The sequence below is a fragment of the Patagioenas fasciata genome, chromosome 4 (assembly GCF_037038585.1).
Source record: "Patagioenas fasciata isolate bPatFas1 chromosome 4, bPatFas1.hap1, whole genome shotgun sequence".
Lineage (NCBI taxonomy): Eukaryota > Metazoa > Chordata > Aves > Columbiformes > Columbidae > Patagioenas > Patagioenas fasciata.
In genome coordinates, this window is record NC_092523.1 from 28,894,321 (window position 1) to 28,908,009 (window position 13,689).

The 13,689-nt window shown below is 37.4% G+C and overlaps 1 protein-coding gene across 3 annotated transcripts in view; it reads right to left on the reverse strand.

Annotated features, from left to right (window-relative positions):
* Nucleotides 1-13,689, reverse strand: part of USP46 (ubiquitin specific peptidase 46) — a 39,172-nt gene that overhangs the window by 10,974 nt on the left and 14,509 nt on the right. For all 3 annotated transcript variants that reach the window (XM_071807492.1, XM_065836696.2, XM_065836697.2), the window contains 4 exons: nucleotides 7,378-7,458; nucleotides 6,256-6,469; nucleotides 3,694-3,923; nucleotides 193-269 (listed from right to left, as the gene is read on the reverse strand). In XM_071807492.1, the coding sequence (XP_071663593.1) occupies nucleotides 193-269; nucleotides 3,694-3,923; nucleotides 6,256-6,469; nucleotides 7,378-7,458 (602 nt within the window). The remainder of the gene's footprint in view (nucleotides 1-192; nucleotides 270-3,693; nucleotides 3,924-6,255; nucleotides 6,470-7,377; nucleotides 7,459-13,689) is intronic.

The window sequence follows — 13,689 nt, forward strand, 5'->3', positions numbered from 1 at the left end:
AGAGAAAATGAGTGAAAGAAAATATATTCATGTATATTTTGTCATTAGGGGAAATATCCAGTTGACATTATTTTTCTTCTGCTTAAGCACAAGACCCCAATGTTATTCTGCTTCTCTTTTCTGTACCTGCTAGGCTTGGGACATTTAGCAAAGTCAGACAGAACTATCTACCAGAGAGATGTATTCATTTACCTTAGACAGTGTGTAATTGATGTGTTCTGCTCCACATCAACAGAAAGGTCAAGAAAATCTTCGTCTTTGCTACTAACCTGTTGAAAAAAATATACATGTAAAACAGAGATGTAGTAAAATGTCATACATCTAAGCATTGCTTATATCTACATGCAAATGTCAAAGAGCAATTTCTGCAGAAATTAATTACACAGAAATAATTCATGGCAATCCTTTTCAATTTTTTCTAGTTCATCGTGACTGTATTTATTAGTAACTCTACCAATCCAGGTTTCATGTAATTCAGCTTCTGCCTGTTCCACTTATTCAAACCCACCAACCAGTGACTGCCGTCTACTGGTTATTGAAGGAGGACCATCATTGCCTATATTAGATGTGACTGGTGTATTATGCATGTTCCCTTGTTATGCAGCACAACTTAGTTTCTTATTTTACTGGAATTTTATTCACCATTTGTATAATATATTACACTATGTAATCACAGTTTATGCCCTACATAATTATCTCCACTATTAAGGATGCAATGAAGATATATTCCAAATAAGTGTCTGTCAAGAAATTAAATATTTATCCATGTTGTGATTTCTTTCCAGTGAGCATTCCAAAGGCTGGCTTTATATTTCTCGTTGACACAGCTGCATTCACTCATTGAATATTGTTCCTGGTCAATTATTTTGATTAAATACTTAAAAGATTATAGGTAAAAATGGCAAAGTGATGATATTCTGCAAAATAATTTTGATTTTTCTGTTTTTTTTCTAAGGAACAAGAGGAGAAAAAATCTAATAAAGAGGTTTTATTTTTTAAAAATGACCTCAAATATTTTCAGAATGGCAGATCTTGATTTTTGCTTTGAAAATGATTTTTTGCTCAGTGTTTAATCTTGAAGATGAAAGAATGTAAAAAAAAAAATTACAAACAGATAATTGCTGTAATGCTTCAGTGAGTTAAAAAGACTGCAGAATTACTTACTGCACATGAACTTAGTCATATGCATAATGACCATTTTGTTTATAAAATGCTGCATGAACACACCATATTTTGCCTCCTATGACTACATTTCCTTAGAATAACTAAATCATATAACAGGATAGTTAAGTTCGAATCAAGAACTTCAGTGAGGGGTTGAATCCATTGTTCTGACACAAGTCCCTCCTGCTCAGATTTCTGAAGTTCTGTGGATGTGGAAGTTATGTCCAGCTGTGAGCTCATCTGTGTGTTATATCAGAGATACTATAAACACAGTGAATGCAGCCTGTATGCATCCTGAATCCAGAGGAACACCTTCAGCAGGATGAATCTTGATGTGAAGATAAAGTGCACCCAATTAAAATGAACAGCAGCTCTTCGGACACAAATCTTCCCTGAGACATGACTTGACCCATGGGACAGGAAACCACAAAACTGGCAGCAGTCAACTGCAGTATAAACACACAGCTGGAATTTGAAAGGTAGAGCAACAAAGCTTGAGAGAACATTGTGTCTCTATGGCTGGAACTGGAGTTCTGTCAGATGCACGATGTATCAAGAAAGAGGTTAAATACTCAGAAAAATCTTTGACAAGTATAGTGTTTCATTTGAATGCCACAAAGAAGCTAGGAATTTTAATATTGATTTCAAAATATCAAATGTTTACTGAAAGGGGGAGATGAGCTAGTTGTAACAAGAATAATACAGACCGAAACTAAAGGTAGCTGGAAAATCAGATGGAAACTGCAAGTTTCATTGTGAGTGAAAATAAAAACTACTGGAATCTAAGGATCCTTCATGCACTACATATTCATATTTTAGCAAAGGAACACCTTTTAATCCATTTTACTGTTTCCTAAAGATTTCAAGGTAAAATAATACAAGAAAAAAATCAAACAAACTAGAAAAGTATCCTCAGTAGAATACAGTATTTCTGCATTCACAAGAGGCTACAGACAAGCCTTCCCACAGCAGCAGTAGTTAGCATGATTTTTTCCATAAAGCTTGGTCACTTGGAATTACAAATAGGGTATTGTGCAGTTTTGCTGTTATCCAAGGACACATCCTGACTTCAGTACAAGTTGTCTGAATAAACACTGGATATTAGTTCATAATTAGGCCACAGCCATTTAAAGAAGCTTCTGAGTTAAAAAATAATTCTATCCTTTTGCTTATTTTAACTTGCTATTATTACTTGGGGTTTTATAATTGAAGTAGATTGAATAAATAGTTTTCAATCTCTCTCTCTCATGTTTTCACTTACACAAGCTTATTCCAAACTTGGTCCAACTCCTCCTTTTATGTTGACTATCACTGCATAATTTTTCTTACTCTCTGACCCAAATCCCCAGAAAAGTCATATTTTCTTGGAGTACAGCGCTATTCTTTATAATTAGGAATATCAGAACATGTTCTTTCACACAGCTGGTAGGACCTGGGTAGGGTTTATGTCATGTAAATGTAGCTGTCCAAAGTTAGATATTTAACCTCATCTTGCTTTCTGAAGGCACCTTTTCCTCCCATCTTAATGCAGGTGATCTAAAGATGCATTTTCTTTAGAGGAAGTCTTTGGCAGCGGTACCGGTCTGAGTTCAAAAACACATGATTGTTAGATCACTTTGCTGACCCAGTTCACAGTATTGCTGCACCAACAGCTGCTGGGTAACAACTTGGAACCAGAACAAGCTGTATGGAGCAGACAGAATGCCTGATACTGCTCAAAACTTTTTGTGTCATGACATGACTTGGAGACAGATGGCGAGAGCTTCCTGAGGGAGCTCTTTTGCGTTCTCCATCATCTACAGAAGGAGCTAAGAAAACTAGTTCATCCTTGACACCTACCTTTTACAAAGCTAAGGTTAGGTAAAGTTAATTCCAAACTTTTTGGAAAGTCAATGTCACTGCTCTTCACTAAACAGATTTTTTTTTCCTGTCTGTGTTAGTCTTTTACATAGCAACCTCACAGAAACTTTTTTTTTTCCCTTTAAGTAGAAGCGTGTGATTGAAAACCACATAAATCAATATGAGACTTGTAATCAGGTTTCCTAACTAAAACTACTTTTTACTCATACTTCAAACATGACAATCTTCAAACTGACAGCATTCTCTAGAAAATATTATGGAGATAAGAGTACGGCTTGTTAATAACAAACCCTCTGTATGCCAGTCACATTCTTAGGATTGAATTAACACAAATTCATCCTAACTTTTCACTTATTCATGGAATAATGATGTTAATATCTTCTTCCAAAGTTACAGTAATAAGGAACTGTATTGATTAACTAATGAGGATATTAACTGTAGAGATATGTATTAGGACAGCAAGACTTGGCATAGGTTAACCAAGTAATGCCTAGAAAAATAAATTTTTAGAAAAGAATATACTCACTTCAAGAAGTTATGTCTACAGGAATATCCACAATTCTCAGATGTCTGAAAAATTCATATATTTATATATATATAAAATGTATCTACCAATTAATGGGCAACAAACAAAAATATATATATATATATATCTATCCCAATGCTTACGGTTTCACAGTTCAAACATCTAGTTTCGTTAGTCAGTGTTCCCTGAAAAATCTCATGCACCCAGGTGAGTTCTTGTTTATTGTTCTCTTCAGCTTCATTCATGTTGCCATTTTTCAGTTTCCCATTTTGCTTTTCCTGTTTCTTCTCTTCTTGCAAAATGTCTGCGATGGTGTTCAGCAGGTAATTTAAAAACTCATGTGCATCCTGCTGCATGTAATTGTCAAAGAGATCTGTGAAGAAGAGAGTTGAGATTTCAAAGGTTAAGTATATCCTCTCCTTCAAGAAAGCAAACTAGATTCATTATTTCTTTTCAAATAAATATACTAGTCCTTGCTCAGCAAAGCATTTAGAATTATGCCAAAAAGAGCAGTTTTGCAGCCATGCTGACTTCAGTGAAACTACTTTGGGAGAAGGTTTCATCTCAACTAACTTCAGCTGCTTGAAAGATTAGGGTCTCTGTGGAGATGGTTGTGTAGGCTCTCACTACCATCAATGAAGAAAGCAAGTGGGTGACTCAGCATAAATTAATTGCTTAGACTAGATGTCTAACTTTAGACAGCACTGACTCCCACCCATATATTCCAAGTCCCTTAGACACTTAGGAACATCACCGAGTTTGGACAGTGAGACATGTGGCTGAGGCAGCTGAAGACCTTGGATACTGACGCATACCAGTAAGCTGTGTCTGGCTGGGATGGAGTTCCCTGTCCTAACAGTCCACACAGTGCTGTGCTTTGTACATCTGGCTGCAGTGGTGTTGGTAATGCACTAACGTTGTGGCTGTTGCTGAGCAGTGCTCGTGCAGCATCAAGGCTGGCTCTTCATCCCCCCAGCCCCCAAAAGCTGGTAGGCTGGGGGTGGGCAAGATGTTGGGAGGGAACGTGGCTGGGACAGCTGACCCAAACTGACCAAGGGGTATTCCATACCATGTGGCATCGTGTTCAGCAATAAAAGCTAAAAGAAAGGAGCGGGGGGCATTCACTATTAAGACGCTTATCTTCCAAAGCAACTCCTGTGCATACCAAGAGCTTGCTTCTCAGGGAGTAGCTGGAAATTGCCTGCTGATGGGAGGCAGAGAATAAATCTCTTTCGGTTTTGCTTTGCTTCTGCATGCGGCTGTTGTTGTTTGTTTGCTTATTTGTTTTGTTTGGTTGGTTTTTTTGTGTGTGTTTGGTTTTGTTTTTCGTGTTTGTTTGTTTGTTTTGGGGTGTGTGTGTTTTGTTTCATTTTTTAAACTGCCTTTATCTCAACGCATGCATTTCTTTCATCTTGTTTTCATCCCTTGTCCTGCTGAGGATGGGCTTGAGAGAGCGGTTTGGTGGGCACCTGGCAGACAGCCAAGGTTAACCCACCACAAACAGTAATAATAACAGTATTTAATGAAGCTCATTTTTCATGCACACAAATCTGATGAGCAGAGACTTATCCTTTTCAATAAGAAATGCTTACAGGAGGAGGGGAGAATATCTCAGTGATTTAGTACAGACTTCTCCAGTGAAGGCTTAATTTGCCCACCATGTTGAAGTGAAAAGAATCTGTGTTCCCAAGAAATGTGTATTTTTATCCCCCTGCTCCTGAAAAAGCTCACGTGGATTTCCTCAGAAAATATGGCAAAGATCCTTTGTCTTTGCAGTGTCTAGCCCAGGTTAATACACATTAAGTCTGGCCCTAATTTAAAAAAGCTGAAAACATAAGATCCAGTCCCTAAAAGTGATCCCAAACAGCGTGGGGGCATTTATCACCACATGACTCAGAGCTAACTTTGTCACACTTTCAAACGCCTGCTCTGGAATGAACAGTCTGCCCATTTATATGCTGTCACCAGGAAGAAATTTCTCCCAGGTGTTCAACTTTGTCTCTTCATTCAAAGCTCCCCCGTTTCTAAGCATACCACCCACATTGATATGAATCTAGGCCAAAATGGAGCTGTGTGGTAGGCTTCCTTATTCCAAGATGTTCCTCATTTCCCTTAGACAGAACTACTGCAAAATTAAGCATATGCTGTTGCCAGCTTAATGCTTAAAAAGGGCTTGATGCTTCCCAAAGTAAGACTTCGCCCACCACTTCTATGAAGAAGAGCAGCAGTGGACATGTAGTCCACTGAACACCCCCACATACATAGTTACTTATCCTCCAGGTGTTTTGGGGTAGTGATGCCTGTAGCCCTCCTAGGTCACGCAGTTTCTATACTGCGAACTGCCTGCAATGGTTTTCTCTGCTATATTGCACCAAAAAAAAAAAAATTAAAAAATTATGACAGACTGTCACACTATTCCCAGCCCTAGGTCACTGTTCAGAGTGATCTGTCCCACCGTGCTGTGAAAACATCATTAATTCATGCACCTCTGGGAACGTATGAAACCTTGTATGGTTATTATTTCAAGCATAATATCATGTATACAGATACTGAAACATTAATATCTAAACCCCCGAAAGTACTAAAAGCAACCGAAAAAACTAACCTGAACATCTGATTAATATGACCACGTTGTCCCTAGAAGCCACGTTTATTTATACTGATCAACATATTACTGTCTAAGAGGATTCCAGTTTTCTGCTTACCATTCTCTTTTCGTAACCTTGATATGAACTTCTTTGGTGGAATAACTCCAACTTTCTTCTTCTGAGTAGCAATACTGTGGAAAAGATCTGCCAGGCAAGTCAAGAGATTTTCCTTCTTTTTTTGTTGGGCCTTGTATGATAACACATTTTCCCGAAACGGCCGGCAAAAATACAATGCCTGCAGCACGGAGTTACAGTAGCAGGTGTTCCCGAACTGCCATGTAAAAGTAAAAACAATCTTAATCCCTGGGCATCACAATAAAACTAGTTGCTTCATTCAGCTCTGGCTTCTACGTCCCTGTCACATACCAACCATTTTGCCGTGCAGCTACTGTAGAAATATCTTCCACACCCACACTTGACACTTCACAGGAAAAAAACAGACCAAACAAAACAAACAACTATGGTGTTCTAAATTAACTAAGATCCAAAGCAGAAGTTTCCACTTGCAAGAGTTATATTTATTGTAGTGGATCTTGTTAAGCTTGTTTCCATATATTAATACACCCTTGCTGGGCTCTATCTTGCTGCTCAGTAGCAGAATGACTAATGTTTTCAATAGAAAAAAAACTATATCTACTTCACTTGTATGGGAATAAACAAGTCATTAAACAGCCTTCTCACTCATTCTCTCTTTAGTCAGATAAAAAAGCTTCTCCTAAGAGGGTCCCTGATGCAGGCTGCTGTACCAAAACTTGCACATATTTGCATCACTTCCAGAGACTGTCCCTCACGTTTCTTAGCTAAAATAGACTTTATTGAAGTGTAATTTCTAATCACTGAAAATATTTGTGGAACAGTAAACTGTTTTCTCTGGGATCTATTAAGCTATCTTCAAATACCTGGTACAGTTTTACAACCCACTTTGCCTAAAATTGGAACATGAGCTGCACTTTTTTAAAAAAAAAAAAAAACAAACACCACCACCAACAAAAAAACTACGAAACAACAAGCAAACCTACAATCCTGCCTTAGAACAGGACTGGGGGAAGGAAAAATAAATAAATAAATAAATAAATAAATAAATAAATAAATAAATAAATAAATAAAAAACCACCAATGTTCAAGTAATATCAAAGCCACAGTTCTGTATATGGTTTGCCTACTGAAAATGGTACTTACATTGACCAATCCAAAATAGTGTTCATTGATTGGAAACTGCTCTGGGCCAATGTCTTTTTCCAGAGCAGAGGCATTGGTGCCCTAAAAAGAAGATCGAAGAATTTATTGAGAATATTAAGGCTCTAAAATAAGGTACTAGCGAGAAAGAAACGCATTTTTTCCTTTCAACTACAATTAGCCAAACTAACTCTCGTACTAATAATGGGCAAGCACGACAGTCACATGAGCCAACAAAAATATTTGCAGTTGTAGGTAATTGAGCTGGCGTGACCTGGACACTCTAGTAATGACTGATTAGAAGTGAACAGGTCACAACAACAGTGGTTCTCCCCTCATCCATCTCAATCTTATTTTTACTTTGTTCGTAAACAGCTGGATTCCATTACCTTCTTGCTTTGTAAAAATACTTGTAGATATGAAGTGAAACCATTAAAGGTATCTTGGATAAACCATTTTCTAGGTGTAGGGCAGGTTTTCAAAGGCTTACTGAAACTCCTCCGAATCCACTCTAATTTGTCAGCAGCCCTTAACAATACTTGGGCTCCAGACAGGCATCTACTTCTAGAACCAGCATCACAAGTGCTAAAAGCAAGAGTAACATAGACCTGCCATTTTGTCCTGTCTAACATCAAAGCTGCAAACTATTACATCTCTCAGTCACTGCCTCAGTGTGGCAAGTTATGTTCTGCTTTATCTTCACTCCAACAACAAAATTGCTTTCACGGCTACCAGTCTGTGAGCACAATCACTTATTTTGCATGTGTTACAAGTAGTTCTGCTGTATTAAAATGTCTGTGTTAGATTACCAGGCAAGGAAGGTAGGTTGCTGCCAAAGCCAGTGTCGTAACTGCTGTCCACTGTAGAAGTATACAGATCCTTGTAGGACCTCACTAAAAATGCTGTGTTTGGACAAGGATTCCTACATACAATCATTTGAGTTAGCCAATATTGAAGCTGTGTGACAATTGCTTTACTGACATCATACATTTATTGCCTTACTGAACATGTTCTAGAGTATGAGGTATTAATAATCATGCCCTAGAATTTCCATCACACAAGAACAACACAGTTGGTTGACTTCCATAAAATCATGTAAAATGCCCCTGTAAACATGCAAACATGTAAAACATCTGGAAATTTCTGAAATGTCCTGTGTTCCCAAGGTTTTTTTCAATATAACATTTGCTTAGAGGGCTCTTCAGCTCAAATTTTCAAGGTTGTGATAATCAAAATCAATAATTCTGGTGTCCCTTCCCCATCTTCTCCCCAAAGTTTGATTTGTATTTTCTTACTGCACCTATCAGCACCACTGCTGGCTATATTAGATTATTATTTCATGTCAGGTCATTGGCAGAAGATGATTTCAGTCAAAAGAATCAGTGGTGTGAAACTGAGCATGGGTGCTCTGAGAATTTGCAAGCCTTGAAAGTAAAACAGCTCCTTCAAGTTGGCATCTTCCAGAGAAGCTCCCAAGATTTTGTATTTCACATTCCCTTATCAGATCTCTTTCCAGTCTCTCCATTTCTCTCTCTCACACATGGCTCATTTCTCAGGCTGAGTGAATGTGGTTTCCCAGACCTTTGAGACCAAAGTACTTCAGCTGCACAAAGCTCCATAAAAGCTTTAAGGGATGTCTTGTCATTCTTGGGCTCTGCTGAGCCTCAGTGACAAACATGGAAAAAGAATGATCTATACAAAGTAATTATTGGCTAGCTTTCAATGGAGATGACAGCATGATAATTATGTACGTTCTATATGATGATTGAATTATTTGCTTGCAGAGACAGCCTTGACGAAGATGTGTGAATTCAGCAAAACCACCAGCTTTTCAAGAGGGAGGAAACTGATAGACATTTGCCCATCTGATATCAATTGGGAAGTAAACAGCCACTGTTAGCCTCAAAAGTTTAATAAAACAAAAGCGTGACTACAAAAGATTAATGCAGCTTGTGAAGAAAACCATTTCATAATAATACTCACCGTATGACATTCAGATCAACGCAAAGGTTTCTTTTGATTACACTTTTAGCATTCAAATCGAGTTCCCTAACATAAGAATGAAATGAGTGTTTTTCCAGTTTTGCAGGAAGTATTTTCCAAACTCAAAAAAAAATTTCCCTCTGGAATTCATGGAAAATAATATATCTAAAAAGTAACTTCCTACTTAGTGTATGCTGTTGAACAAGTAGAGCGCAAGAGCTCTGCTATCTGGTTGCTCCTACATTACTCATTTTCTTTTCCTCCAGGGCCAGGGTTTCTTACTTCAGAGGATGCCAGATGGTTTGAGAAATTCTTTCTAGCATCCAAATTGTCTTGTAAATATTGTGAAAAAGAGCAGGAATCAAGATTTACCAAACAAAATTACTACTGAAAACCAAACAAATACATAATATGCACTAATTTATCTTCACATAAAACCAATACATTGCAAGGAAATTTTCAAAATACATGCTGTTGAAACAACGTATGCTGAGTAACAGCTCATCATAGAGCTATAGGTTGTTCTCCAAAACCAGGTCCTGGCTGTTGTAAATGCACAACAAAGCACTGTATGTCAGTTTCCCGGTAAAACAGAGCGGCTAAATTTAGTCTTTGGGTAAGCTGATGTGACTCCCGCAGACTTTATCAGTAGTTGTGCCTTCTTACAGGAAGGGCAATTTCAGTCTGCTTTGTTTCAAGGTGTCCAAAAAATACTGTTAGATTCATAGAAAAAGAAGAGCAGGAAAAGAGGTGAGAAGAACAGAGACCTAATACTTCAAAGCAGTGTATCTTTTTACATGAAGAAAAGACAGACTATTTAGTAAACTTGAGCCATGGCATGCTACATTGATTTTTATATATGTGTTTTACATAGGAAGATTCCTCAAAAAACTGTGGACATGATGGAAGAAGAAATGATTGGAAATCTTTCCAATCAAAGGAAACCAGAAACTTCACACCCAAGCCACATTTAAACTGGAAAAAACACGTTATTAGAGATGAGTTAAAGATCATTTAGAACTCAGTTTAAACCAACCATATCAAATATAGAAATCATGTTAGCCTATTGAGGTTAATCTACAGCAAAAATCAGCCATGACTATTTAACATGTTTTTAAGCATGGTTGTGCTTTTTCCCACTCCCACCAAGTCAGTTTTGTCACTTCTGCAGTGGAAACCAACTCAGACATTTTTAATACCATCCATTCTCTGTGGAGGGGTGTCGAACTCATTTTCACTGGGGGCCACATCAGCCTTGTGATTGCCTTCAAAGGGCCGAACGTAATTTTAGGACTCTATAAATGTATTTACATATGTATTTAATTATAAATGTATTTATACAGTCCTAAAATTACATCCGGCCCTTAAAAGGCAACCTGCTCTATGGATTTATAAATGGTCTTGTGGTTCAGCTAGGAGAAATATCCTACTGCAGCTGAATTTACTGTTGTTTCATAAAAAAAACACTGAGAGTGGCAGTGTGACCACAGAGCCTGAACTGAGAAGAACCCACGTAAGTCAATAAACTGGGATCTGGGACTATTAAATAAATTCACATCAGGGTATAAATACAATAAAGGAGACTGGCTCCTTCTTAAATGAATACCCTAATGAGAGAAATGCAACGAAGTGGCTGTGGTGGCTAAACCTTATGAGAATGAGAACTAGGTCAATGCGGAAACTCCTACTATGTATTCTGTGGTGTTGGTGAGCTTTGATTTCTCTGAAGTTTTACCGCTTAATTCAACAATCAGTATTCAGCCCTTATAAAATGGCAAAGACATACAGTTGGAGATAGCCAAGCATGGGTCAATTCAGGCTAAGCCAAGATTTCAACCACAGCATCGCTCCAAAAACATTCTGACCGTATGACCTGTATTTTTTCCTCTCTTGTTATTTTGCTCTAGGTTTTTCAGTGGATAAGTCTGCCAGTTTTCATTTCAGCTGAAATTTCTGATAATGATGCTAGGAGTTTAATTTGTGCTTTGTATCACATGAGAGAGATTAAGTGAAAAAACCTCTTGTTCCATTGCAGTTTAGCATATAAACACAAATAATGCAGGGGAAAAGACAAAATGCACCAAAAAAAACCCCAACAACCAACCACTTCCACCACCCCCCCTAAAAAAAAAAAAGAACAAAGAACCCCAAAACCAAATGAAAAAATCCACAAACAAACAAAAACAACAACAACAAAACCCTAAACAACAGATTAGCTCATTAAATCACATGTAACAAAATAACCTGAATACAATTATTCTGTGGAGGGTGAGAAATGGAATAGAGCCAATACAGAAGACATTGCAAACAGAAGACAGCAAATCAGACTCTACTTTCTAGTGTGACAGAGCTACAAAACATGGCAGTAACTTTCTAGAAATATGCGTGTGCTTAATTTAAAGTAAATGAGTGCAGTAAAGAAATTTTGTAAGTCACCTGTGGAAAACTATTAGATAAGTATCGCAAAATAAACAGGAACATGGTGTGGCTAGCCATCAAACAATAAAATACAAAATAAGAAGTAGCAAGAAATATCTTGTTCAGGAGAAAAATCTAACAAATATAATAAAAAAAACCCACATAAAATCGAGTAATGAAAACAGAAATTTAACAAATATATAAAGAACAAAAGATGAATAAAGGAAGTTAGCTGGGCCATGTCAAAGGACTTCAGATCATATACAGCTGTGAACTAGATTTTGTTTTTTTCCTTAGCATTCAGCGAAAGTGAGAGCAATGTACTAGAAATAGGGCTGTTTCCTGAAGGGAGAAACTGAAGACTTAAGACAAACTGAGGGTGATGTCTGGGCTGGTAGAAGAGAAATTAAAATAAAAATAGAAATGGCTTCAGGGCCAGGCAGCCAGGGTTTTGGGATTTTGGAAGGCACAGCATATGGGAAGGAAAGGAAAAAGAAGATAAAGATTGTGAAAGGCAGTGATGGGTAACTTAAAATAGAGGAAGCAACTGTAAATGAAATCCAAAATTAGCTCCCAGAAACATCACAAAGAAAATTAGAGAAGAGCGAACAGTATCACACCATACAGTATATATGCAACTGCTTTCAATGGGCACAGAACCTGTCCTTGGCGTTGGACTTTGACTGTTCTTGGGGACAACCTCAGCTTCCAGAGAGGGATGGTGAGTAACTGGAATAGCTAATCCAACCTCATTCCAAACTCACAGACCATAGATAGAAAACCTGAAATGTTTCTGTATTTTTTAAAGTGTAAGTCCCACAAGATAGTTGAATTTAACCAGATTAGCTTTTTTTTTTTTCTCTTTCTGCAAAGAAACGTTTTATTGCTCCTCCAGAAGCGCTGTGTTGTGACTTTGTTGCCACAAGATAGAAGAGAGGTGGTGCTGTGAAAAACATCGGGGATCATAGTAAACAGTAAAAGGATATTGACTGACCTAAAAACCACTGCATACTCATGTTTTTGAGGGAAAGGTGATTTAAGACAATGTAACGAAATAAATTATTTTCGTGCCTTTTTTTCCAAAAGACAAATTATAGGAGCTTGAAAGGAGATGTCCAACTTGGTTTTTGTTGATGCACTAAACAATCTCTAATCAGAGATCTAAGCATTACATATACCATAAATAACTTTAGATCTTTACTGTGTAGTTACCAAGAAAGAGATAAAAATTGAAATGCCTGAAATCCTGAATCACTTAAAATCTTGGACAAAGTGTTTAAGGCACTTAGTTGTATATAGCTTAAAAAACTTGTTTTTCTCAAAGCACAAAGTGTTACAAGTTCAGCATCTAAATCCATAAGTAATGTTTTTAAAAATATTGACCTTTAAAGTTTCCATGATTAGATAACCTTCACCAAATTGCAACTCAGTATTCTTTCATAAATCAGTCTCCATTCCCAGCTTAATTGTTCTTAGATTAGTGGCACTCAGCCTTTTCCTGGAACAAGTAGCAAAAACTACTTTGTTTGGCCACTTTCTTTCCTCAGAACACATAACCTCAAGATGGCCTCACAAGTGAAAAAGAGACTGAGGTTTGCTTGCAGACTATAATTTCTTCAATAACATTTTTGTGTGGGCCACCCAGACTGCATGTGTGGTGCCTCAGAGCATTCTAAAGGCAAGGCACCTTCCAGACTTCATCACAGCTGCACCAGCTGGAGTACTCTTTGATAACCTGGAGACACAAGTAAAAGTATCTTCATGAAGTCTCAATGTAACATGAGTTATGAGGGCTGCAGTTATGTTGCAGGACAGGTTTAGAATTCAAAATTGTTTTTGACAGTCAATTTTTTTATTATTTTCATTTTAGATAAATGCTCTAAAAAGTGTTGAAATTCAGCTGAGACAAGTGCA